This window comes from Ciconia boyciana, chromosome 24 (assembly GCF_034638445.1).
Source record: "Ciconia boyciana chromosome 24, ASM3463844v1, whole genome shotgun sequence".
Taxonomy (NCBI): Eukaryota; Metazoa; Chordata; class Aves; order Ciconiiformes; family Ciconiidae; genus Ciconia; species Ciconia boyciana.
Window position 1 is genome coordinate 1,309,578 of NC_132957.1, and position 24,785 is coordinate 1,334,362.

The window sequence follows — 24,785 nt, forward strand, 5'->3', positions numbered from 1 at the left end:
GGATGGGATGGGTGGGATGGGATGGGATGGGATGGACGGGGTGGGATGGGATGGGTGGGATGGGATGGGATGGGATGGACGGGGTGGGATGGGATGGGTGGGATGGGATGGGATGGACGGGGTGGGATGGGATGGGGTGGGATGGGTTGGATGGGATGGGGTGGGATGGGTTAAAGTGCACTGAGTTCGGACGAGATGTTAAGTTTTGCTGAATTATTCACGGCGGAGCCGGGGGCGGGTGACACCCGAGCACCGGAGAGCAGGACCTGCCGTCCTCCTGCTGCTGCCCCACGCCGCAGCTCCCAGCCCCGCCCGCACCACCCTCGGCCGTGGGAGCCGCGTGGAGCCCGGCAGTGACCGAGGACCGAGCAGCCCACGCAGGGCTGGCGGGGCCCACCCGCGGAAAACTAGAGATTTTATTTGTTTGGTTTTTTTTCGGTATGTTCAATAAAGCTTGGGAAACCCGCACGTCCTGGCCTGGAGGACCGGGCACCGCCGGGAACTGCCAGCGCCGCTTCAGCCGGCGCTCACCGGGACCCGCCGGCGCTGCCGCCGCCCCTCGGGGTGGGAGCCGGCCCGGTGCGGGGCGGCTGGAAACGTGCGTGGAAAGGACCTCGAGTGACGGCCCGTCCGGTGGCCTGAACCCGGCTCATGTCGTCCCTTCATCCCGTCTCCCTCCCTTCCCTTTCCATTTTCCCTTTCCATTTTCCCTTCCCATTTTCCCTTTCCATTTTCCCTTCCCATTTTCCCTTTCCCTTTTCCCGTTTTCCCTTCACCACCGCTGCCCAGGGCCCTGCAGCACAGCGCCGTGTGCCGCCCCACGCGTGTCCCTGCCACCCCCCACCTCCCGGTAGCCTCCGTTGCCCGGGAAGGGCAGGCAGTGCCCGCCGCGGGGGCAGGGGAAAGGCCATGACGCTGGGGACATGCGTGGGGACACACGGGCGTGTGGGGAGAGGCGTGTTTGGGGTGGGTGAGGGCAGCCAGGCCCTTGGGGGGAGGGGAGCCCGGGGAGGCAGCGGGGTGGGCTTGGGGGCCGCTGGGGACAGGCGCATCCAGGGGTGGGGGCAGCCAGATGTGTGCACGGGGGGGTTGGGGTCAGCCAGATGCGCGGGGCGCAGGCGGGCACAGCCGCGCAGCGCCGCCAGATGCGCGCTGGGTGCCGGGGCGGGGGTCACGGCGGTGCGGGGGAGGGTGTCACTCCGTTGCGGGGGCGGGCACCCGGTACGGGGAGGGTCGCCCCGGTGCGGGGTCACCGCGGTGCGGGGAGGGGGGGTGTCACCTGGGCGGGGGGGGGGGGTCACCCCGGCGGGGGGTTGGGGGTGCGGGCGCGGTGCGGTTCCGCCGTGTGCCGGGCGCCGCCGGCCGCGCTCCCCCCCGCCGTGTCCCGTCCCCCCCCCGCCCCGCACCGGGAGAGGTGCGGGGGGGGCGGCGCGGCTCGGTTCGGCGGGGGGGGCGGGGCGGCGCTGACGTCACGCCGCGGCCCAGAGCGAGGCTGCCGGGAGCCGGCGGCCGAGGGGCGCCGCAGCCGCCCCGAGCGCACGCACCGCGCCCCGCTCCGCGCCCCGCTCCGCTCCGCGCCCGGCCGCAGCCCCCGCGCCGCAGCGCACCGAGGCGGGCTGGGGCGGGCGGGCGCGGCGCATCATGCTGGCCTGACCGCGGGGCGCGGGAGATCGATCCCCCGAGCGCGGAGTCTGAATTAATCCGGGCAGCCGGCGCGGGGGGGGCGGGGGCGGCGGTGGAGGAGGAGGAGGAGGAGGAGGAGGAGGAGGAGGAGGAGGAGGAGGAGGAGGAGGAGGCGGCGGCGGCGGCGGCGGCGGCAGGGGGGGTGGGGGAGGAAGGCAGCGAGCGAGCGGGCGAGGCAGCGGCAGAGCCCGGCGGCCACCATGGAGCTGGCGATGGAGAACCTGGGCAGCCTGCACGGCGTCCCGCACTCGCAGCCCGCCGAGCTGCTGAGCCCGGCGCACGGGCGGCAGGGCTCGCACCGCAACCTGGTGCCGCACGGCCGGCCCGCCATGGTCTCGGGCATGGCCTCCATCCTGGAGGGGGGCGACTACCGCGCCGAGCACAGCCTGGCCGCCCCGCTGCACCCCGCCATGAGCATGTCCTGCGAGTCACCCTCCGGCATGAGCCTGAGCAGCACCTACACCACGCTGACCCCCCTGCAGCACCTGCCGCCCATCTCCACCGTCTCGGAGAAGTTCCACCACCCGCACCACCACCACCACCACCACCACCCGCACCAGCGCCTGGCCGGCAACGTCAGCGGCAGCTTCACCCTCATGCGCGACGAGCGGAGCCTGGCCTCCATGGGCAACCTCTACAGCCACTACCCCAAGGACATGCCTGCCATGGGGCAGCCCCTCTCGCCGCTGCCCAACGGGCTGGGCAGCCTGCACAACGCCCAGCAGCCGCTGGCCCCCTACGGCCCCGGGGGCCACTTGCCCAACGAGAAGATGCTCTCGCCCAACGGCTTCGACTCGCACGCCGCGATGCTGTCCCGGGGCGAGGAGCACCTGGCGCGGGGGCTGGCGGCGCCCAGCTCGGCCATGATGCCGCCGCTCAACGGGATGCACCCGCACGGCCACCCGCACGCCCAGCCCGGCGGCTCCCTCCTGGGCGAGCGGGAGCGGCAGGCCTCGGCCACCGGCTCCCAGCCCGGCGGCTCCGGGCAGGTGGAGGAGATCAACACCAAGGAGGTGGCTCAGCGGATCACGGCCGAGCTGAAGCGCTACAGCATCCCGCAGGCGATCTTCGCGCAGAGGATCTTGTGCCGCTCCCAGGGGACCCTCTCGGACCTGCTGCGGAACCCCAAGCCCTGGAGTAAGCTCAAGTCGGGCCGGGAGACTTTCCGGAGGATGTGGAAATGGTTGCAGGAGCCGGAATTCCAGAGGATGTCGGCGCTCAGGCTGGCAGGTAGGGCACGGCAGGGTTTGCTGCCGGGGCCGCCCGCCCCGCGCCTCCGGGCGGGTGGGTGAGGGGGTGCCGCGAACACGCGTGGGGACCCCTCGCTCGCGGGGAGCCATGGCGGCCTGGGGCTGGGCCGGGTGTTACCGACCTGGTTTGCAGCCTTCAGAAGAAAGGGAAGGAAACGGTGTTTAAGGCGAATCCCCCCCTCCCCGGGCCTGCTCCTGCCAGCGGGAAACGAGGGATCCCGGGTGGCGGGCGCCGGGGGCTGCCCGGTGCTCCTCGCCGCCCCTTCGGCCGCCCCGAGCCCCGGCGGCGATTTTCCGCTCGGTCCCGCCCGCCGAACCGGCCCCTCGTCCCCCGGGCGGGCCCCGCAGAGCCGCCGGCAGCCCCCGGCCCGCGCTCCCTGCCGCCCGTGGGTGCGGGCTGAGCCGCGGCCCCGGGGCCGCTCGTGGAGCTCCTTCGCCGTCCGTTGGGCACCGCCGCTCGGTGCCGCAGCCGCGCTCCGGGAACCCGGCTGTGGGGCCGGGGATCGGGCGCGGAGAGGCGGGCGGCGCCGGGGCTGTGTGCTCCGCTCCCGCCGGGACACCGGCTGCCCTCGGCGAGAAGGAGCGACCCCCCCCCGTGTCCCCGGTTCCCGGCCTGGGTGCGGGGCCGGCTGCTGTCCCGCAGCACCGCGGGTGCGGAGCGCGGCGCGGCGGCAGCGCCGTTCCCCGCGGCCGCCGCCGGCGGGGCTCGTTCGGGCTCAGGCCGGCGCTGGGCCGAGGGTTTGCTGGGGAACCGCGGGTTTTCTACGCGGCCGCGCTGTGGCTGCGGGGAGCGGGCGGGGGCGGCGGCTCCGCGCTCCTCCGCGCTGCGCGGAGCCGCCGCGGGGGAAAGGGCCGAGGGCTGGCAGCGACCGGCCCGACCCGCCGCCCCCCGGCACCCGGAGCCGCTCCAGCCCGTCCTCCCCCGGCTCCTCCGCGCCGGGGCTCCGCGGGGCCAAGAGGGGGTGGCCGTGGGGTAAAAACCGCGCGTGTATGATTTTTTTTTAAAGCAATCCCAGCTCCCCGTGGGGCCGGGCAGAGTCCGGCCCGCCAGGCGCTCCGCACGGCGAGGAGCCCGCCGTTATTTATGGAGGAGAGCAGCGTTCATATGTATTTAGTGTAATTCAGTTGCTCTTTAATTAGGGCAGGGTAGTGGCATCTTTTAGTTCCAGTCGATGCCCTATTGAAAAGCAGTTAATAGAATGCAAATTGTTCCTGGCTTTACAAGGTTCTGGTAAATAAAGATTTAAACACTGCCGCGATCGGCCGTTTAATGCCCCCGTTGTTCGGGCTAATTGAGCAGCGGGTGGCTGGTTTCTGACTCGCCAAAATTTGAAATAATAACCACGATGGTGATGATAAAAATGCGGCCCCGGCTGGGGGAGGCTCGGGGAGGTCCCTGCCCGCCGGCCCGGCTCGGGCTCTGTCCCCGCTGCCGTCGCTCCGCTCCTCCCGCGGCCGCGGGGGAGGTTTATTCTCCCCAAAATGGTTTTTATTCCCCAGCGCCGACTTTTCCTCGGCCCCAGGGCAGCCCTGGGGACATTCTTTACGGAAATTAACCCCCCAGATTTCCTGGGGACAGGGTTTAATTCTTTTCTTTCTGCGAAGACGGGGAAAAAACCCCACCAAAACAACAAGCCAACCACCCCGCCGTGAATTCGCCTGCTTGAGCCCCGGCTTCCCACGCGGGACAGGGCCGCGGCCGCCCCACGCCGCCCGTGGCAGGGGATCGGCCGGGCCCCAGCCGTGGAGGGGGGGGAGCCGCCCCGACCTCCCCGCGGCCTCCCCCGGCCCGGCCGCTTTGTTCCCGGCTCCCGGCCCCGCTGCCGCCCCGCTGGGACCCGCTTTCGTTTCGCTGCTCCCGCCGTCTCGTCCACCCGGGCCCGGGCGTGGGGCGGGTTTAAGCCCCTGGGGCTCAGCCCCGGCCCGGCTGCCTGGAGGAGCGGGGCTACACGGAGGGGGTCGCGCTGGGGGGGGGGCCGTGCCCGGCCTCCCCGCTGGCTGCGGGCGGGTCCCCCGCAAGCCGACCCAGCCCGGGGCCGCCGGTGGAGCCCGCTCGGCCGTTCAGGCCGCCCCGGGCTGGGGGACTGGAGGGGCCCGGAGGGCTGCGACCCCCCGGCGAGCAGGGAAGGGACCCCTTCCCCGCCTGGGGAGCGATCGGCTGTTTTCCCTCCCAGGGCAAGCACAGAAAAAAAAGATTGTTAGACGGGGGCACGGCCGGGGCGAGGGCTGGTGCTGGGCCCGGGCCCGGGCCCGGTGCCGGTCCCGGTCCCGCCCGGCCGCAGGAGTCCATCTGACGGATTAGTCGGAGTCAGTAAATCGCGGATCAATAAACCCGCCGGGCCCCCAGCAATGGCAGTCGCCGCTGCTCTCCTCTTCCCAGCCCAGCTCCCCCGTCCGCAGATGAACCATTAATTATTCAGCCGGGACCCGGGCAGCGCCGCAGCCGGGGGGGCTGCAGCTCCCCCCGCCCCGGCCTCCCCCCGTGAGGCTCCGCAAAATACGGGGGTCCCACGGGGAAACATCTGGGCAGCAGCTGGCGGTGCCCGGCCCGTCCCCTCGGGCCATCCATCTCTGTGACTCGCTGTCACGGCCGCATTCCGCCCCCCCGCTCCAGGTGCAGCTCTACAAACTTCGTGACCCCCCCCGCGAGGCCTGCGAGGGCCCGTGGGTGGCGGGGAGCTCCCACCGCGGCACCTTTGGGGGTCCCTGCACGGCGGAGCGGGGCTCCGAGCCCCCACCCGCGACTCCCCCACCCGCCATCCCTGTCCCTCGGTGTCCTGGGGGCGAAAAAGGCATCGGCCTCCTTCGCGTGGGGTCATGCGGGAAGCGGGTGCGCTCCTGCGCTCCCATCCCCGCGTGTCCGCGGAGGGCGGTGGATGCCTTCCCAGCATGCCTGTCCATGGCTGGCCTCCCACCACGCGTGTCTGTGGGTGCGCTCCCACCCTGTCGGAGCCCCGGCCGGCGGAAACCCCCTCCCCGCCACGGATTTATTCCGACGCTCAGGACCAGGAAATTCGCTCGTGATTGTTTCTCGGGAGGGCGACAACATCGTCGTGTCCCTTTCGCGACACGGCGGCTCCCCGCTCTCCGCGTTCGTTCGTCCTCAGCTCGAACGAGCGCTCGGCTGACCCATCCTCTCGTGGGTTCCCCCGAGACGCGTGTCCGTGCGCAAATTCACCCGCTTGCCTGAAGCGTTTGGGCCGCGGGTGGGCTGTAAGGCCGGCCCAGAGGAGCCTGCTCCGCGGGGACCCGGCCGCTGCCCGCGCCCCGGGGGGCAGCGCGGTCCCGAGTGGGCTCGGCGGCGCCTGGGGTGGGCGGCTCCTGCCCCGCAGCGGTGCCCGGGCGCGGGGCCGGGGCTGGCGGCCGGGAGGGACCCGCGGGCGGCGGCCGGGGCGGCTGGGCAGCGCTGCCCCCGCGCCTTCCCTGCCTTCCGCTGTTACGCTTCCTTCTCCCTTGCCCTGCTCGTCTTTCTTTTCCCTTTCCTTTAGCCTTCGCCCCCCGTTTTTCGTTCTCCTTCTTTCCTTTTTTTTAATTTTCGTTTTCTTTTCGCTTTTCCTTTTCCTCCTTTCCTTTCCTTTCCTTTCCTTTCCTTTCCTTTCCTTTCCTTTCCTTTCCTTTCCTTTCCTTTCCTTTCCTTTCCTTTCCTTTCCTTTCCTTTCCTTTCCTTTCCTTTCCTTTCCTTTCCTTTCCTTTCCTTTCCTTTCCTTTCCTTTCCTTTCCTTTCCTTTCCTTTCCTTTCCTTTCCTTTCCTTTCCTTTCCTTTCCTTTCCTTTCCTTTCCTTTCCTTTCCTTTCCTTTCCTTTCCTTTCCTTTCCTTTCCTTTTTTTGTCTTCTTTCTTTCTTTCTCTCTCACTGCTTTTTCTTTTTCTTTTTCTTTTTCTTTTTCTTTTTCTTTTTCTTTTTCTTTTTCTTTTTCTTTTTCTTTTTCTTTTTCTTTTTCTTTTTCTTTTTCTTTTTCTTTTTCTTTTTCTTTTTCTTTTTCTTTTTCTTTTTCTTCCCTCTCCTCCCCGGGCTTTCTCCCCCGAGCAAATCTCCACCGCAGAGCGAACCGTCGTTATTAAAAAAAAAACCCCAAACCACCCCAAAACTGCGAGCACGATCGCGGGAGACTGGGCCAAGGCAAATGCCCGAGAGGTTTGGCAACGCCAATAATTAATGCCGCTAATTAATACCGCGAACTACGACACAGAATTGCCAGAATCAGGGACAAGACTGCGCTGCGTAAAAACTCGGGAAACACCTGTTTTTTCCTCGAGTTTTGTTTCAATTTCAGCCTCTCCCAAACGACTTTGGCCCAACGACGGCTCCTCCCCGCCGGCGGCCACCGGGCACCGGGGCGGCTCCGGGCGACTCCGGCCCCGGGCTCCGGCCCGGGAGAGCGGCGGGAAATCGCGGGCGGTTTCGCTGCTTTCGATCCGCGCGTGTCCGCGGGGAGACGGGGAAAACGCGCCGCGGCCGCGGGGGGGATCCGTCGCTGGGAGAGGGAATTATTCCGCCGCCCTGAAATGGGGAAAACGCGAGGCCGGGGCTGCAGGCGCCCAGCGCTGCCCCCGGGCTCGGAGAGGGGCCCGCCCGCAGCGCCCGGCGAAAGGGAGGGCGAGAGGAGGGAAGCCCGCTTTCCCCGGTGGGAAAAAATGTGGGGTTTTTTTTTCCCCTAAATTTCTTAATTTTTTCTTAAATTATTCTTCTTTTATTTTATTTTTTTTTTAGCACGTTAATAACAGGCAACTTTCTCCGCCCGCCGGGGCCGCCCGCCTGGAGCAGCCACCGCCGGCGCCGCTCCGCGCCCCGCTCCGCGCCGCTCCGCACCCCGCTCCGCCCCGCGCCCCGCACCGCGCCCCGCACCGCGCCCCGCACCGCGCCCCGCACCGCGCCGCCGCCCTTATCAGCGCGGCGGGGCCGCCTCGCTCCGCCCGCGGCTATTTTTCTGTTTGCTCCTAATCTGCGCGTCAGAAGGGGGGCCAATAAACCGCCCGTCGGTTAAATATTAAATCGGGTTCCCTCCCCCCTCCGCCTCTGCGGGGCGGCAGCTCCGGGTACAGCCCACCCGTGTCTGTGGGGTGCTGCTCCCCCAAGCACCGCTCCCCAAATGCCCCCCGGGGCTCCGCTCATCGCCTGCCAGGGAGGGACCCCCCAGCCCCAAAGCAGAGCCGGCGCCGGGGGCCTTTCTTGCCGCCTCCTTCTTTTTGGGTGCACATTTTGGGTGGGTTTTTGTTGTTTTTTTCTTTTTCTGGGTGTACAACGTGGGGGTGATATTTTTTTTCTCTGTTCTGTCAATCGCCACTGAAACCATAAGGGAGAGATAACAGAGAAGAGAAAACTCTCGGAGTGACCTTTGAATCAATTTGAAAAACCTCATTTAACTGATAAGTCTTGAAAGGCCCAGAACTAATTTGAAAATACATCTATTAAAATCTCATTGCCGCTGCCTGGGAGCTGCTGGGAAGGGTGTGCGAGGCGACTTCCCGGGGTCGGGGGAGCCGGGAGAGCAGGTTTAAGTCCTGGTCAACAAAGAGATTGCGGAGCCGCCTGCAAAATGATGGGGCTTAAACCAGGAGAGAAAATAAGAATATTAAAAGCAAATCAGTCTTTCTTCCCCAGCTGGTGGGGAAAGGGGAGATTTACAGCATTTTCCTGCCATAACCAGGCGCGGAGTCTGGGATCGCAGACAGAATATTGGATTTTTTTTTTTTTCCCTCCAGAAAACAAATCCAATATTTTCTCATTCTGCTCAGATGCGGTTGCAGGGCCGGGCAGCCTGCGCCTCTGGGAGGGGGCAGCCGTGCCCCCCAGGAGCGGCTGCGGGGGAGGCTCTGCCTGCGCTCCCATCGCGGGGTTTTCTGCCCAGCTTCCTCGGTGCCACGGAGTGAATGCCAAAACCGGGGACAAACACAGGGTCTGCCAAAGCGGAGGAAGGGGAGGGATAGTGAAGACAGGAGGAGACCAGGGACAGGGCCCAGGCGCCTGTTTTCCTGCCCTGGGAACATCCCACCCTGTCCTGGGCACGGCACCTCGCCTCCCCCAGCACCCCTGCAGCATCGCCTGGGTGTAGAGGAACCAGAAATCCCCTACAGAAACCTCCCGGGCACATGGGTCTCCTTCTGCGAAGCCTTCACAGGGCTCATGGTGGGGTGGCGATGGCCGACGTGCAACACCAAAACAAAATAAGAGGAAAAATTAAAAAAAAACCCAAACCGCCAGAGCCTGGCTTGAAAGGGCTGGGGCTTTGCAGCTCGGTGGGGATTTGAAGACCCAAGCTGTCCTCCTGCTCCAGACCTTGGGGTGCAGTCTGGGACGCCGCTGCCTTAGGACGGGCTGTGTTTCCCGTGGGAATCGCTGCCTCCCTGGCCGCGACAGAAGTCGGACCCGTCACCTCCCAGCCCCAGCGCCTTGTTGGCTGGAGGGGGAAGAGTTTTCCCCCTTGCTGCCTGATTCCCTGAGGTTTCTCGGAAAGGCTCGGGCAGCAGGAGCCTGGCACCCCAAGTACTGATGGAGACATTAGGCAGCTCTGATCTGGCCTACCACCCGCATCCACGCACCCACGCGGCTCAGCCTCAGCTCCCTTTTCAGAGCTGAGCTGCCACGAGGAGCACAAATCCTACAGCTCAGCATCGAGCTCAGGCTGTCTCTGTGCTTCGGTCGGCCCAGGATGTGTCCCATCAACCCGGGCTGTGCTCTTGGCCGTTGCCCTCCACCCACGCAGAACCAAGGGCAGCACAGAGGGGCTGGGGTCAGCCCCTGGCTTCGAAAGCTGGTGAAAAAGGGAAGTTGGAGCCAAAAATTTTCTCCTCCAGCCCATCCATCCACAGCCAAAAGCAATGGTGGCTGGGTGGGTGCAATGAGAGCGATGCAGGGCTGTGCCGGGGTGGTGAGGCGCTGGCGAGCAGCCGGCAGCAGGTTTCGGCAGCTGAGTGCATTTCTTACTGGCTCCGCACAGGACCATGGCCATCGAGTGGCAAGATTTTGCTGATTAAATGGAAATTAAAAAATCTCGTTAATACCTCGAGTGATAGAAAGCATCTCCAGCAATATTTAAACCAAGGCAGGGTTGGACAGGCAAAATGGATGATGGATTTTTAAAACATTGGGGTTATAAAAAATTGCGAAACAAAAAGTCAACCTGGATTCTCTGTTGCTGGAAGGAGGGGCCAGGACATTTAAAAAATAAAGACCCAATACTAAAATTGAGACGCATTTGCATGAACATGGTTAGGATTTCAAGAATGACCTTAATAACTCTGTCTAATAACACATATATGTTCTGTTAGGGTTATGCACCGTTGCTCTAAGTCCTGGTGGTTTCTGCAGCGCAGGGCAAGGAGGTCCAGAAATTATTTAAAAGGGATTCAGTGAGGTTCAAGGTGTTTCACGGGTGGTGCAGTTAAGGCATGGAGAAGGCAAAGCTTTGCCAGAGCACAAGTGGGGCCGGAGGTGCCGCATGGCGAGAGGACGTACACCCGTGTACACCCACGTACACCCATGATGGGTGGGATGCAGGCAGAGGTGATGGGCTGAGACAGGCAGGGCTGCAGCGAGGATGCTCGTATTCCCTGGCCCCATCCAGCTGTAGGTACCGACTTTTTGCCCCCTCATTAGGGATCAGTGATGGTCCTTTCCTTCACCTTCTCATCCCCGGGGTTTTGCCTCCAAGCTCTGCACTGCAGGACCTTGTCGCTCCAACCAAACCATGCCCTGATTTCCTCCAGCATCGTTTCTGAATGCAGGAGGACTCGGTGTTACCGTGAGCTGAGTTTGAGGAGCTGGGGGATGGAATTTGCTGCCTGGCCTCTAACCTGGGGAATGGCAGATGCCACCACCGCTACCCTGCGTTGGAAAATGTCCCCGTCGGGAGACCTGGACCCGTCGTCCTGCCTCAGTTCTGTATTGTTGTGATTGTTCCTCTTCTTTTTCTGTTCCCAAACCCAAGGTACAGAAATAGCCAAGAAGGAGTGACCCTTTCAGGGTCTGGGAAACCTCGTCAGCCCTGGCAGGCTGGGGGTGGCTCGGCTCTGCCCAGCTTGGGAGAAGGAGCCAGAAAATCCCTGTGCGGGAGCCTGCCCAGGGGAAAGCAAGGGCTGGTTGTGGAAAGGCACTCGCTGGGACAGGCTGTCTTCTCCTTGCTTGCAGAGCAGCGAGGAAAACCCCAACATTTTGACAAAAAAAAAAAAAAAAAAGAAAAGCAAATTGCAGCTTTTTTGCTGCTGATGGCATGGGCAGCGTTAACTGACCCAGCTCTGCTGAACCCAGGTCTTGGCAGGAGGAGGCAGCAAGGGGAGCAAGGGGCTGGTGGTCTCCCACCCAGGTCGGAAGAGAACCGAGGTCTCCTGCTGTTGGCATGAATCCAGGGAGCCCTAAATATTGGGGGCTGGCGGGCTTGGGGCATGCTGGGAGGGCTCGGTGTGTGGCACGGCTCCGCAGGGCACAGCAGGGAACCTGACGCATCAGGTTTGGCTGTCAGGGACCCTAAAAAACCTGAAGTGGAGCAAAATCAGGGGAAACACCTTGTGCCAAAGTGGTCTTCAAAGGGCTGTGAAGGTGATGGTCTCCCCAAGGAGCTGCCGCAGCGGTGCACGGCACAGGGAGGGCACAGCCCTGGGAAGCCGGGAGCCATGGCAAGACTGGCTCTGGCCACCGGGAAATGTCCCAAAGCCTCATCTCCCCTCCCCACACCAAGTCCCACCATGCAGCTGAGGGGACATGAGCTGTGATTTGGCTGTGGGTTGACAGGTGGAGCATCCGCAAATCCCTCCGTGCCTCAGTTTCCCTACATGTGTGGGATGACAGCGGGGATGACAGTGCTTTTATACAGTGTATGAAGACACCAGCGCCAGGTCATTAAAGCCGAGGAACTCAGTGATGCCACATAAAAGGCCAAACCTTTAAGCTGGAAGATGAGCTCCAGAGAGCGATGCCCCTTTGTGGGAGGCATGCTACCCTCAGCCGATAAAGAGCAGGTAATGAGCAAACTCTCTCCATTAGGGATAAAATTGCAAATGTATTGGGAGCTGCTGACGGGCGATGGTATCAGGGGCTGACAGAGATATCAACGACTCTGCTCTGCCGCCAGCAAAGGCTGCTCCCACTGCAGAGCATTGGAGACCCTGGTGCTCAGTGCCTGTTGCAGGGCTGGGGAGCGCAGCAGCACGTGGCAATGACACCGGCGCCTGCAAGCATCATCCCATCCCTTGCAATTTCTCTGGAGATCTGGCCCTACTCTGTATTTTTTCCCATCTTTTGAGGTTCCTTTGTCTGCCCTGGACCTGGCATCTCCCCAGATAAGTTACAACCCAGGATGGGGAATGGATCTCCGTTGGGTTTTGCTCAGTGGTTGCTCGGTGGATGGACCAGCATCTGGCGCAGTTGGCTCAAATGTGATGCTTGAAAAAGTGCTGGGGTTTGTGCCGTGGTGGTTTGTGCTTCCAAAGCCCAGGATGGGGGGGTCCCTTCCCCGTCTGCCTCGCAAATCGCAGGGGCTGAGGAGGAGAAGGAGGGAGGGTGGGACAGTGGCACCGCGCTGCCAGGCTGCAAAGTCACCCAGAGGGACCCAAGGCTTTAACAAGAGGCCTCTGGAAATGGATCTGTGGATTGATGCCCGCCTTTAGTTCTCTTTTTGGGGCCAAACTTCAGGATTTTGATGACATTTCTCATGCAGAAGGTAGTGAACCCCTACCCTGATATTCCCAGGGGAGCTCCTGCATGGGGGGGGCTCCTGCTGGACTCCCCCAAAGCCACTCACCCGCCTGGCCACACACACAGGCAGCCAGAAGTGCTTTATTTAGGGCATTTAATTTACTTTCTGTCGCATATTTGTGGTGAGGTAGGTGTTCGCATATGCCTCTGCGTTGCAGCTGGTTTCAGTTTGTGTGGGTCAGAAATGGGGCGAAAAGAGGCGAGTCAAAGATGCGGCGAAGGGTGCGGGTATCATCGGATGCTTTGCATGCCAAGAGGAAAAAATAAATTGAAAAATAAGTCATCCAAATCAGGGCGTTTATTCAAAATAATGCTGATTTCAAACCAACTTGCTTTTCCCAGAGAAAATTTGAAAGCATCTCTCCAAACCTGAAACAGCCTTTTCCGCCCCAGATTGATGATACCCAGCCATTCCTCTGCCTTCAACACCTCCAAGAAAAACCCAAATTATTTATTTGGTTTGATTTTTGGCACCTCGCGAGGCGGTTGCCCTGCCGGCTGGTGCCCGGGAATGGAGGAGGATCGGCCCCGCTCTCCACACAAGAAGATGCTGCTTAATCGATACAGGCAGAGCCGGGATCTTCAGCCCCAGGGTGCCATTACTGCACCGTCATCTCCCCTGGAAAAGGGACGTCGGGGGGACATTTGGTGAATCGAGGGGCTCAGACGTCCCCCTCAGCCTCCTGCTCAGGAGCTTTTCTCGTGGTGTTTATGGAGGGTTTATACTTCCTCTGGATGATGATTTCATTCCAGCCGGCTCCTCTCACCCGTCGCTCTGATGCTCCTGAAGGTGCCGGAGCCCAGCCTGGGTATCCGGGGGTGCTGGCGGTGGGAGGGGGCAGCCCCCTGGGCAGCGTCACCGTCCCCTGGCAGAGACCCCCCCTTGGCTGTCTCCTGTTCTGCAAAAACGGGAGAAAACAGACAGGAAGGGAAAAGGAATGGGAACGTGGGGAAAACAAAGGAGCTGGTGGCTGCTGGGTGTTGGGCTGGGATAGAGCGGTGACACCCGGCTGGGATCCACTCGCTCCTCTCTTTTCCATCCCTTTAATCTTTCTTCTCCTTGTTGTCTTTTTATCTTTTTCTTTTTTAATTTTTTCATCTTTCTTTTTCTTTTTTCTTTTTTTCCTTGTCCTTTTCTCTTTTTCTTTTTCTTTTTCTTTTTCTTTTTCTTTTTCTTTTTCTTTTTCTTTTTCTTTTTCTTTCTTTTTCTCTTTTTCTTTTTCCCTTTTTCTTTTTGTTTTTCTTTTCCTTTTTCCTTTTTCTTTCTTATTCTTTTTCTCTTTTTCTTCCCCTTTTCTTTTCCTTTTTCCTTTTTCTTTCTTCTTCTTCTTCTTCTTCTTTTTCTCTTTTTCTTCTCCTTTTCCTTCTTTTCCTCCTTTTCCTTTTCTCTTTTCCCTTTTCTTTCTTTTTTTCCTTTTTTCTTCGTCCCTCCCCCCCCCCCCTTCTCTCCTCCTTTCTTTCTCAACCCATTTTGCCCCCCACAGCCCCTTTCCCAGCCAGCAATGAAATCTGGCCAAGAGAAACCATTCCCTTTAAGCAACCCCCCGAACACTCCTCCTCACGCCGTGCCATCGCCTTTCACTCTTCCACCTTCGGGAGCAGCCCTGGGGACGCGCAGCCGGAGGGAACAACCCAGGGAATAACCCAGCTCCATCAGGATTAATCGCCCCATCCCGCAGCCCCTTCTCCTTCGCCTCCCTCCCTGCAAACCTGCCCGTGAGCTCCCCGCCGGTCACGTAGCCATCAAACTGATGTGCCAGCAATATCCAACACGCAGTTAAAGCCACTCGTGGGAGTTTCAATAAAATCGACCGGGCAGGATCAATGGGCTGTGCCGGCCCCGGCCCCATCCCCGCACACGGGGCAGGGGGGGCAGGAAAAATACCCAGGGCTGTGAAATGGGGGCGGTGGGAGGGGGGGAGCTGATTACAAATCCATCCCATACTCGCCGTGATTAATTGCTGCTTTACCAGAAGGAACAGCTCTGCGTGGGGGTCATTTTTAAAGGTAATGTTGTGGGGGAAGTTTCTCTGCTGCGGTCAGATGGGAGGAAGCAAAAGCCCTTTTCCTGCGGGAGTTCTCCCGGCGGGATGGGCTTGGAGGGGAGCAGGGAGCAGGACCCGGGGCGCAGCGGCAGCGGGCACAGCCCGGGCTGGTCAGTGTCCCCCCCCCGGCAGTGATTTGAGAGTTGGGAAGGGCCCTCCCCAGCCGCTCGGGAGCATCCCCGGCTGCTTTGCAGCCACGGGGGCCGGGGGGGGGGCTGCTGAACCCCCGCCAGCCGGGATCGCTGGTGTCCCGGGGCCGGGAGCCTGGCCTGGAGCTGGCCCAGCTCCCAGCCAGGGCATCACTTGGCGCTCGGTCGCCCGACGGGTCCAGGTTTCTGGCTGCTCCTCGCCCAAACCAACCCCCCCCGCCCCCCGGCGCTGCCGCCTGCGCCCGGGCAGCCCCTTCACCCCACGGCAGCGGCGAGGGTGTCCGGCCGGGCTGGCGCGTCCTCCCCCGGTGCTCGGGGGGTCCCGGTCCCGGCCCTGCCCCCCCCGGCGGTGCCCAGCTCGAATTAAAACATCATCCATCGTCACAGCGGCAGCGCGTAATCCCTGGCAGATCAGTGCAATTACTCCGGGAAGTGCCCTGGGAGCTGAACTAATAACGCCGGAGCGGTGCGTTAAGAGTCACTGGCTTAGTGCCGGCCGCGGCCGCGCCAGCCCCACACGCGTGGGGGGGAACGGGCTGAGCCACCCCGGGGGGCAGCGGGCTCCCGGCGGGGTGGGTGGTTGTGCGGCCGGGCTGGGGGGCGATGGGGAGGGGATGATGGGCTGTGGGGCAGCCGTGGGGTTGTTTGTGGGCAGCGATGGGGCGGTGATGGGGTCGTGATGGGGCAGCGATGGGGCACTGTGTGAGGCAGCGATGGGGCAGTCGTTGGGCAGTGACGGGACACTACAGGGGGTGATAAGGGGGCAGCCCTGGGGCAGTGATGGGGCAGCCGTGGGGCAGGCCGAGTTTCCCCGCCCCGCAGCCGGGCCGGGAGGTGCCATGCCCGCGGCTCCCGGGGCGGCCTGTCCCCCCGCCCGGGACGCGGGTGGACCGCTCCAGCCCAGCGCGCCCCGTGTGTGCGGGGCGGCTGGAACGGCCCATCGCGCTAAGCCGGGGGGGGGGCTGGAATGGCCCATCTCCCTCGTGGCGGGGGCGGCTGCGACGCGCCATTGGGCAGCGGCGGGGGGGCGGGGCGAGCTGTACCACTGCCACCGCCCCCCGGGGGGGAAAATGCGCCCGTCCATCCGCGGGGGGGCGCCAGCGCGGCGGGGACGGCCCATCGTGGCTGCGGGGAGGGGGAGCGGCACAAACCATTCGCCGCTGCGCGGGGGGCACCGGCGGGACCAGCGCTCCAAAATGGCGGCGGGGCGGTGGGGTGGGCCTCGCCGGGCGACGGCGGCTGCCGGGGCCTCCTCGGGCCTCGGTGGCTGCCGGGGCCTTGGGGCCGGGAGTTCGCTCTGCTCCGCCTCCTCCCCGCCGTCCTCATGGCCCAGCCTGCGGGCAGGTGCAGCTGAGGGCCCTTCGCCCAGGCCGGGGATGAGGGGGGCCTGGTGTTGCCCTGGGCCTGGGCCGGCCTGGTGGGGGAACTCACCCCAGAGGACCAGGCAGGGTCCACCCAGGGGGTTTGAGCGGCTGCCCTGTGTCACCCCCCTGCCCCCGAGCAGTCTCCGGCTCCCCCTGAGCAGCAAAATGGGGTGCCGGGCCCTGCCGTTGTCCCCAGACCCCTCTGCAGCGTGCGGTGACCAGCCTGGGCACATGCCACCCACGCTGGCTGCTGCCTCGCGGCACGGACTGCTTCATGCTGGGTGTGAATAGCCAGGGATCTGGGGTACGCTTGGAGCAAGGCTGTGGCACCCGTCGAGGTCAGGCTGGAAATTGCCTTCAGAGCGCCAAGGCCTTCCAGAGTGCGGCCTGGTGGCAGGGAAGGGCTCAAATCTGGAAGCTTCCTCGTGTGATGCACGTGTGATGCTAAGGGATAACCTGAGAGCAGCCAGTGTCCCCGCTCAGGCCCTCCCGCCTGCCTTCAGAGGTCCCAAACCCTGGTGAAGCAAACCTTGAACACCCAAACCTGGAGGATTACAGATTTTCCTGTTTTTCACAGCACCGCAGAGCAAGAAAGCCGGAAGCCATCTCGAGAATTGACTCAGCCAAACCCTAAGGGAGCTTCCCATCTCACACCCGATAGATTTTTTCCCCCCACTGCATTTCCCCTCTCTCCAGCAAATGGTCCTTGGCTGATGACGGCCCTGGGCCCTCTCAACACCATCTCTCCACCGAGAACAGCTCAGGAGCAACATGCGCTCTGATGAAATATGCTTCATTGATTGCTGAATTTGTTTATCATCCCCGCTCAGAGAACCAGATCTGGGAGCTGCTGAAGGCAGCGGGATTTTGGCAGGAGGAGCCTGACAGGAACGGGCTGATGAGAGTCACCTAGCAGTAGCCCGTGTGGATGCCAAAGGGAGATCCTTGCTGCTCCTTTCCTGGGTGAAGGAGTGAGGACAGACGTGAACTGCACGGGACCCACAGCTGCATGGGTCACAGGGATGTGACTTGCCCCAGGTTCCCGGGGGGAGGCTCCTTGTCTGGCGTGACTTGGTTCTGCCTGTCACTGTGGCATGAATCAAACCCCAAACTCCCTTTTTCCCCCTGGATTCTGCAGCTGGGGCTCTTGCGCCGAAGCTGAGCATGAGCAAGTGTCGCGGACTCCAAAGAAAACTTATTTCAGGGGTTGGAGGGTTTCCAGCTGCCCCCCCAAAACCATCCCTGCATCCACCCTCTCTCCCAGAAGGCGACGACCTTCCCCTGCTGCTGCCATCCCTCACGGCGCTGCTGGCTTCTGCCTGCCGCACTGCCTGACTCCAGCACTTCATTAGCACCAATTTGCTCTCGTCACACTAAGTGGCAATGACTCGGGAGAAGAGTAAGGAGAATGGAGCAGCCGGGAGGACTCCCAGGGCACCTCTGCCCGGCCCTGCCTCACACCAGGCAGCTGGTCCGGTCCCACGCCGTGCTGGCAGCATGAGCACTGAGCAGCTTGTGACGGCAGTGGTCTCCACTGGGACAATAAGAAGCAGCTGACCCTCGTCCAAAAAAAGGCCTAGAAAGGGAGGAAATGGGACAAATGGGGGAAGCGACTTTGCCAGCAGATGTGATGGCAGATCCAGGGGTTGAGCCTGGTTTGCCTAGGTGCTGGGCAGAGCGGAGCGGGGCACCAGGTCTCCCTTTACGAAAGTCTCCAGAAAAGCGAGTGAAAAATCAAACCTCTGCAGAAAGGAAATGCTTTTAACAACAAACCCACATTTTTAAGTCATCTAAAACTGTTTATTTCTGTGTTCATGAGAGGGGTCTGATGCAGCCGACTCACCCCAGGGCTGTCTCTGGCAGGGCTGGCAGCAGCTTACAGGACAGGAATAAAAATAGGACAAACGTGGAGGGATGGAGCCAAGCGCACCTGCAGCTGCCACAGCTTCTTTGTGTCCCTTCACCCACCCCCAGACCAAACTCATCGGCTTCAGCACTGGAAAAGCTGAAAATGCCATGCCATGAAAAAACAAAGCTTAAGAAGTGCAGGAGAGACAAAACGAGGCGTCCCGTGGGGCTGGCATCGCCGCTCTGCTGTACGTTTGGGTGGCTCTGCTGGTGTCCTCCAGCCTCTGCCAGCCCCAGCTGAACGCCCCTCTCAGGAGGGACTGTTGTCACCCAAGCAGGGGACGAGGCCTTGTGTTTTGCCTTGTCCCTTCCCTCCGCCTGCCAACCTGTCCTGCTCTGAAAGCCCCTGGGCTGTTGGGGAATGGGCCAGGGACATCGGTGGCTGGTGATGCCTCACAGCCCCGAATGGGTCGATCGGAGGTGCTCGCTGGAATGAGTCACCGAAACCCTTCGCAAGGGAAGGAAAATGCACCCAGCAACGCAGAGGCGAGCGCTTTGTCTCATCTCATCTCCTCATTTGCAGCATTCAGAGGAAGATTTAATTTGCTGGGCTCGGGGAAGCGGCTCACCCTGCAGCACGCTGGCTGCATACCAATGACCAGGGGCTCTCCCCGGGCCTCATCCTCCAGCAGCTCCCAGGGACACCAGCGGGGAAGCCGTCCCCACCGAGGCAGGGCCACATGGCACAGGGACACACGTGGGGCCAGGAGCTCTGGCCGGACCGTGTCACTCTGACCCAGGACTGTGAGGCTGCAGCTCTGCAGACACATCGCAGCTCCACTTCATCTCTCGGGCTCTGGATGGCCTCTGACGCACAGTTTTCCAAACCTGTGGGTTTCTAGAGCGGGGCAGTTTTTACTACAGCATGGTTCAAAGCTTTTGGATGCTGTGGGGCCACAGCGGTCAAAATCCCCACAGGTTTTGGAGCGCAGAGGTTTTTTGTTTTTTAAATCGCATGCTGCTGAAGTCTGGGGGATCCCAGAGTTGCAGCGTTGCAAGGTGGCATTTGCAGGGATGGGCAGCGTGGGGCAGGCTCTGCCACGGTGGTTCTGTGGTTGACACTGCATCCCCTTTGCCTGTGTGTTTGTTAGTTTTCGGAATCAAATGGGGTTTCAGCAAAAAAAAAAAAAAAGGCAAAAAGAAAGTTGAGGTTTGGTTTTTGAGCACTCCTTCTTCCTGCATTGTACACTGCTGACTCTCCCATCAGCACTGAGTCTTCCCAGTCTTCCCTAGAGAAGATGCGAATTTCCCCTGGAGAAGCCTGTTTGTGACAAATCTCTTTGGGCTCTTTTCCTACAACATAAAGAAAAGTCAAACAAATCTCTCACAGTTACTAAGTTCCCCCAGTTCTGAGCATCCCGGCTGGTCCAGCTGTGGACCAAAGGATTTCCATTTTGCAGATGAAGCTCCCTGATGTCTGGTCCAGACTCTGCTCCAGCTTTGGGGGAACAGATGCCATGAGGTGAAGTCAACTCAGGATCAGACACCGCTCTGCTGTGGGAGGCGCTGGGCTCATCCCAGTTTGCTCAGAGCTGCAGCTCCCAAAACCTTCCAGAATATCAGGGCAGGGTCTGAACCAGTAACACCCACTGCACAACCCCTTCTCTGTGAAAGAGGTTGAGATCGCTTTGCCCCTTCAAGGAGAGGGGGAAACTGAGGCAGCCCAGGGGCTAGACCCATCTTGAAGGCATGGAGAGAAGCCAGCTTTGCTCAGGGCCATTTCCCATCCGGTGCCCACCGGTGAAAAGAGCCCGTCCCACCTCTGCACCGCAGAAACCTGTCCGGACCTGACCGACCACGTCCAGGTACCCCCTCTCCATCCCTTCCTCCCCCTCCCTTTGAGCCCCTAAATGCTCCTTGGTCCCCTTGCACTGCTGCAAACCGATTTGACAGGGAGAAAAGGAGAAAACCTGGTGTTTTGTTTTTTTTTCCCCCCTAACCTCTCTTACAGCCAGCATGCTGGCTCTGAAAGCCCCTGGCTGTCTTTTGTGATTTCAACAAATCACCAGCACTTAAGCAAAGTGGGCAGAAAATTACAGGTTGTATTGCAAGTGAATGGAGAGGGAGAGCACGCTGGGGCTGAGAAAACAGAGGTTTGCTGGTATAATAGAGAAACCAGTGTCTGGCAGGCTGTGGAAGCCTGCAAAGCCATCAGGTATTAGTTAAATGCTTCGCGGAGTTCACGCTGCGAGGCATAATCGCAGCTTCTGAACAGCAGCCATTTGATTGTCTCTATTATGTCCCTTTAGAAATGATTTGGGAGATATTTTGCTTTGAGCTGTCAAGGTTAAGTCAAGGAAAACGCGCTGCCTCTGACATAAGTCTCCAGGGAGGCAGAAGCCCTCAGCAGAAATCCTCCGGGGGAAGCGGGTGGGATGCCTCTGCTTTGAGAGGTCTGTCCTCCTGCTTTCCCCCCCGAGGTTCCTCCTTGCCTTTGCTCCCTGTGGTTTTTCCGCAGCCAGGTCAGCTACCTTAGGGATGAAATACCGCTAGGCTTGTGTGCCGGGCGTCCAGGAGGAAGGGGCTCCGTGCAATCACCCTGTCCCACTGCATCTGGCATTCCCTCCTTGTCACTCCTGCACTTGGCTGGTTTCAGCCAAGCCTGGCTGAGCTGTGGAGGTCTCAGAGGTGCAGGTGTTGTGAAATGAGCTGGGGAGAGATGGGAGAGGAGAGGAAGACCTCCATCGTGGGTGAGCTCAACCCCTTACTGGCTGTCGGAGCATCCCCCCTGGCCACGGGGGACCCTGGTCCTTCTCTCCCACTGTTGGTCCTGGTACCGCCAGGGTCTCCTGTGCCCCAGGAGGAGTGGGGAGCAGGACAAGCCAGGGAATAAATCCCGTGCTTTGGGCATGTGCTGGGGAGATGACAGAGGCAGGCATGGAAGCACCCTGAAGCATGTCCCCATCCCCACAGACTGCAGCCAGGCCCAGGGACCCCGGAGGGACGTGGCTGAAGAACAGCATTAAGCCAAGGATGAGTTGTTTGGAGCTTGGGACTTGGAAAAAAGGGATTTTGAAGCACGAAGAAAACCCCTCACCCTATGCTGACCTGGGTGGGAGTCAGAGCCGTGCCCCCAGCTGCCCCCCATCCCCAGCTCCCACCGCCTGCGGGGACACGGGGATGGCCACCGCCAGCCTGCCTGGGAAAGCAGCGCCTGGGGGATGGGGAATAGGAAAAAGATCCTCCGTTGGGGGGTTGATGGCCGCCGTAAATAGATCTGACCAGCGTCACTATCGATTTCTGTTGTGCGGAGCTGTAATTAGATTGAACTGGGGAAGAGGGGTGTTGGGCTGCGTCAGCAGAAAAAGAAATTAATAAATAAACAAACGAGCACAGGAAACGTGGGATGTGTCCACCGCTGGCTCGCAGGCCAAAAATAACGGGGGTATCAAGGGGTGCGGAGCAGGGTGTCACCTCTGTCTAAGCAATACTCAGCACCAGTTTAAATGCTGGATCACAGTTTTACCAGCAAGACCCTGATGGTGAGCGTTTGCCTCGGAGCTTTGAGTTATTAATGGGCGACTAGTTTGTAATAATTACTCCTAAAAATTGAATGGGGGGGTGCAAATGTGAGGTTGAAAAGCTGAAATGCTGCGTCTCAGGCTGGCTGTCCAGCACTGCTGGTGGGAATGGGTGCCAGCAGGCAGGAGAGGAAGAGGACAACCTGGATCCCCGCGCCTTTGCTAGGGTTACAGCTGGGTCAGCACATCACCCCGCATGTCCCATGGGAGTGTGGATGTATTTACACATACCTACACACATTTGTATGTACCTGGTGTATATGTGGTAGAGAGATATAGTATAAATGCCATCCACGCAGAGCAGAAGCCGTTGCTCACAGGAAGCGTGCAAGGTGCCCACTGTCAACACGAGGTCCTACCCACGCCACGGTCACGGGGCCGGAGCCGAGCATGCCGGGGGGATGCCGGGAGGGCGCGTGGCAGGCGGGCGAGGGGTCCAGCAGGGTGAAGACATGCTGCTCTGAATGTGCACGTACGGTGGGAGGGGGACTTTTTCTGTTTGTTGTTTGGTTTGGGGGGAGTTTGGGGGGGTCTTTTTTTTTTTTTAATTCACGTCTGGAAAAAAGTCAAATTTTCTATAAAGGCTTTTTTTGTTTGTTCTTTTTGCAAGCATCTGATGGTCATAGGGTAGGTTTCCACTAAATAAACCATTCTCTGCTGGCTGTTTGAGTAAGGTACCCCTGGGACAGGGTCCCCCGGCACCACCAGGGCTCGGACTGTCCCTTGTCCCTAAGGATGGTGGTTTGCAGCCAAACCTGCCTGGGGGGGAGAAGGGGAGGGGAATGCTCTCCACTAACCATCTTTACCAGGGAAGGCTGATTTTGACCGAGTGTGGTTGGTTGTCCCAAGCTTGGTGCCTCCTGTCCCCTGCCCCAGCCGGCTCCCACCGATGGCTCCCACCACCCGCATGGGGACGGGGCGAGGACTGAGCCCAGCAGCCGGGGAAACAAGGCTAAGTTTGTTGGATAAATCACCTGCTTCACTGAGCTCTAGATCTCCCCAGCTTTGGGTAGAAGGGGTAGATATCATCCTTCTCTATTAGTTCAAGGTGATGTGAAGAGGACTCGTAGTGCAGGCCAGCTGAAGAAAAATCAGAGGAAGACCTTACTTGTTCTCTAGTGAGGAAGAAGTGACTTCAAGCGCTCTCCCGTTACTCCTAGGCTACATGGCTGCCTACCCTTTTACTCAGCCTGGCCGTGGAGGTGGGTTTGTATAGCAGGCAGGTAGTTAGCCTGAGGGGAATACCTGTCCCGTGGACCCAAGATGCCGTCCCATCGCGGTGGCGGTGGCTTTCAGTCTCGGCCTCTGGCCCCTCCAAGGTCTGTGCACCAGGTCGAAGAGGCTTCTGGAAGTGCCTGAGAGAAGCAAGTTGAAATCTGTCATCCAGCAACGTTCCGACAGCGAATGTCTCGAAGGACCTGTGCCCTCCCTGCAAAAACCTTTGGAAGATCCGAACCAAGGCTGAAAACTGCTGCTGTTTGAGGCAAGAGTGGGGCTTTCCTTGGAAAGTCTTTCGCCCACAGTTTCCTGACTCTTTTCTGAGCTTTCCAGGAGGAAATGGTGTGTCCGCAGCCTTGGAGGGCCAGATCTGTGCCCTGCCTTGCCCATGGGTGTCTCGCACTCCCACGGTGCTTGCACATGTCCGGCCAAGTCCTGACCCAGTGAAGTCCCTGAGCACCCTGACCTAACCTCAACAGCTTGGAGGTCATCCCTGCTTGGAGTAGGAACTGGACCAGCAACCTCCACCAACGTCAGTTATTCTATAATTTTCTAGAAAAATATCATAGCAAAGGGCTCCTTTTCTCACCCCTTTCCACCAACAGCGTGCTTAATATTCCTGCAATTAAAATTCATATATTTACCAAAAGGTGCGTACTCGCCTCCCTCCCTTGCAGGCAGCATGGTGGTGTCAGGGGGGCTTTCCTGGCTCCCGGCAGCCTGTCCCCGTGTGACAGCACCTCTGTCCTCACCTACTGCTCAAGCCAAATCTGTAGGAAGGCTTTTAATTCGGTGCTGGCTCAACCTGACACACATGCCAAAGGATCCGGTAGCAAAGGCACGCAGGGGAGGCTGAATTTCCTGGAGCTTCAGGTGGCTCAGGCTGTTCTCCAGCCTCCAGAGGCAGGAAAACCCCTTCCCAGAGCAGGTGGAACAACGAATGGTCCTTCCAGGCTGTCTGCTGTGGGACATGGTGGCTGCAGACCAGCCTTTTCACAACGTCCCTGTCCCCGGCTCTTCCCTGCGTTTCGGAGGTGGCAGCTGGACATGATGGCCAAGAGACGCCAGTTCCCTGAGTCCTCCAGTGAGATCCACAGAGGTCATGAGGCGAGGGAGACCACGCCAGAGTGCAGCAAGGGAGGGAGGCTGATGGACCCCCAAAATTTAGGGATGGAGTAGGTCTCAATAGTCAGGCTGTGGGAGCAGAGTCAGCCCAGGAGTTTCCTCGGTCTCTAGTCCTAGGGTCAGCTGGAGATGCTGAGACTTGGGCTTTTCCTGGGCATCTGAAGAGGTGATGGGCTTCACCCAGGCTTTCTCATAGTGATGTCGCAGGAGGCTGTCCTCCCGTCTCAGCAGACGCTCAGGAGGCACAGGCAGGAAGAGGAGGGAGGTAGCCTAGGGAGTGGGGGGCAACAAGCCAGCAGGTTTACTGGAGGGAAGGGCCTGGTTTTTGGGAGGCAGCCAGGCAACCTGCAAGTGGGCCAGGGCGGTGAGCACCAATTAATGGCCCTGTTCTCTCTTTTGAATATCTAGCTTGCAAACGCAAAGAGCAAGAGCAGCAGAAAGACAGGAGCCTGCAGCCCAAGAAGCAGCGGCTGGTCTTCACGGACCTCCAGCGCCGCACCCTGATCGCCATCTTCAAGGAGAACAAGCGTCCATCCAAGGAGATGCAGATGACCATCTCACAGCAGCTGGGCTTGGAGCTCAACACCGTCAGCAACTTCTTCATGAATGCCCGCCGGCGGTGTATGAACCGCTGGCAGGAGGAGCCAGGCACCAACCCCGGAGTCCCCTCTTCTTCTACAAGCACTTTCTCCAAAGCATGATGTCCCCCAGCCCTCCCTGCCCCTTCCCGGACATCCTCCTCATGACAAAGCCAACCCCAGACTCACATGCGTGCCCCGAGCCGACCGGGGTGGGTGCTTTTGGATGCTGCGGGTCCATCAGCCTCCCAAAC

At 60.6% G+C, this 24,785-nt stretch overlaps 1 protein-coding gene across 1 annotated transcript; it reads left to right on the forward strand.

The window, feature by feature from the left end:
- Positions 1–1,883: 1,883 nt before the first annotated feature.
- ONECUT3 (one cut homeobox 3) lies at positions 1,884–24,785 on the forward strand. Its single transcript, XM_072845505.1, has 2 exons — positions 1,884–2,913; positions 24,362–24,785. Exons 1-2 carry the CDS (start codon positions 1,884–1,886, stop codon positions 24,652–24,654), a joined length of 1,323 nt encoding a protein of 440 aa, XP_072701606.1. The 3' UTR covers positions 24,655–24,785.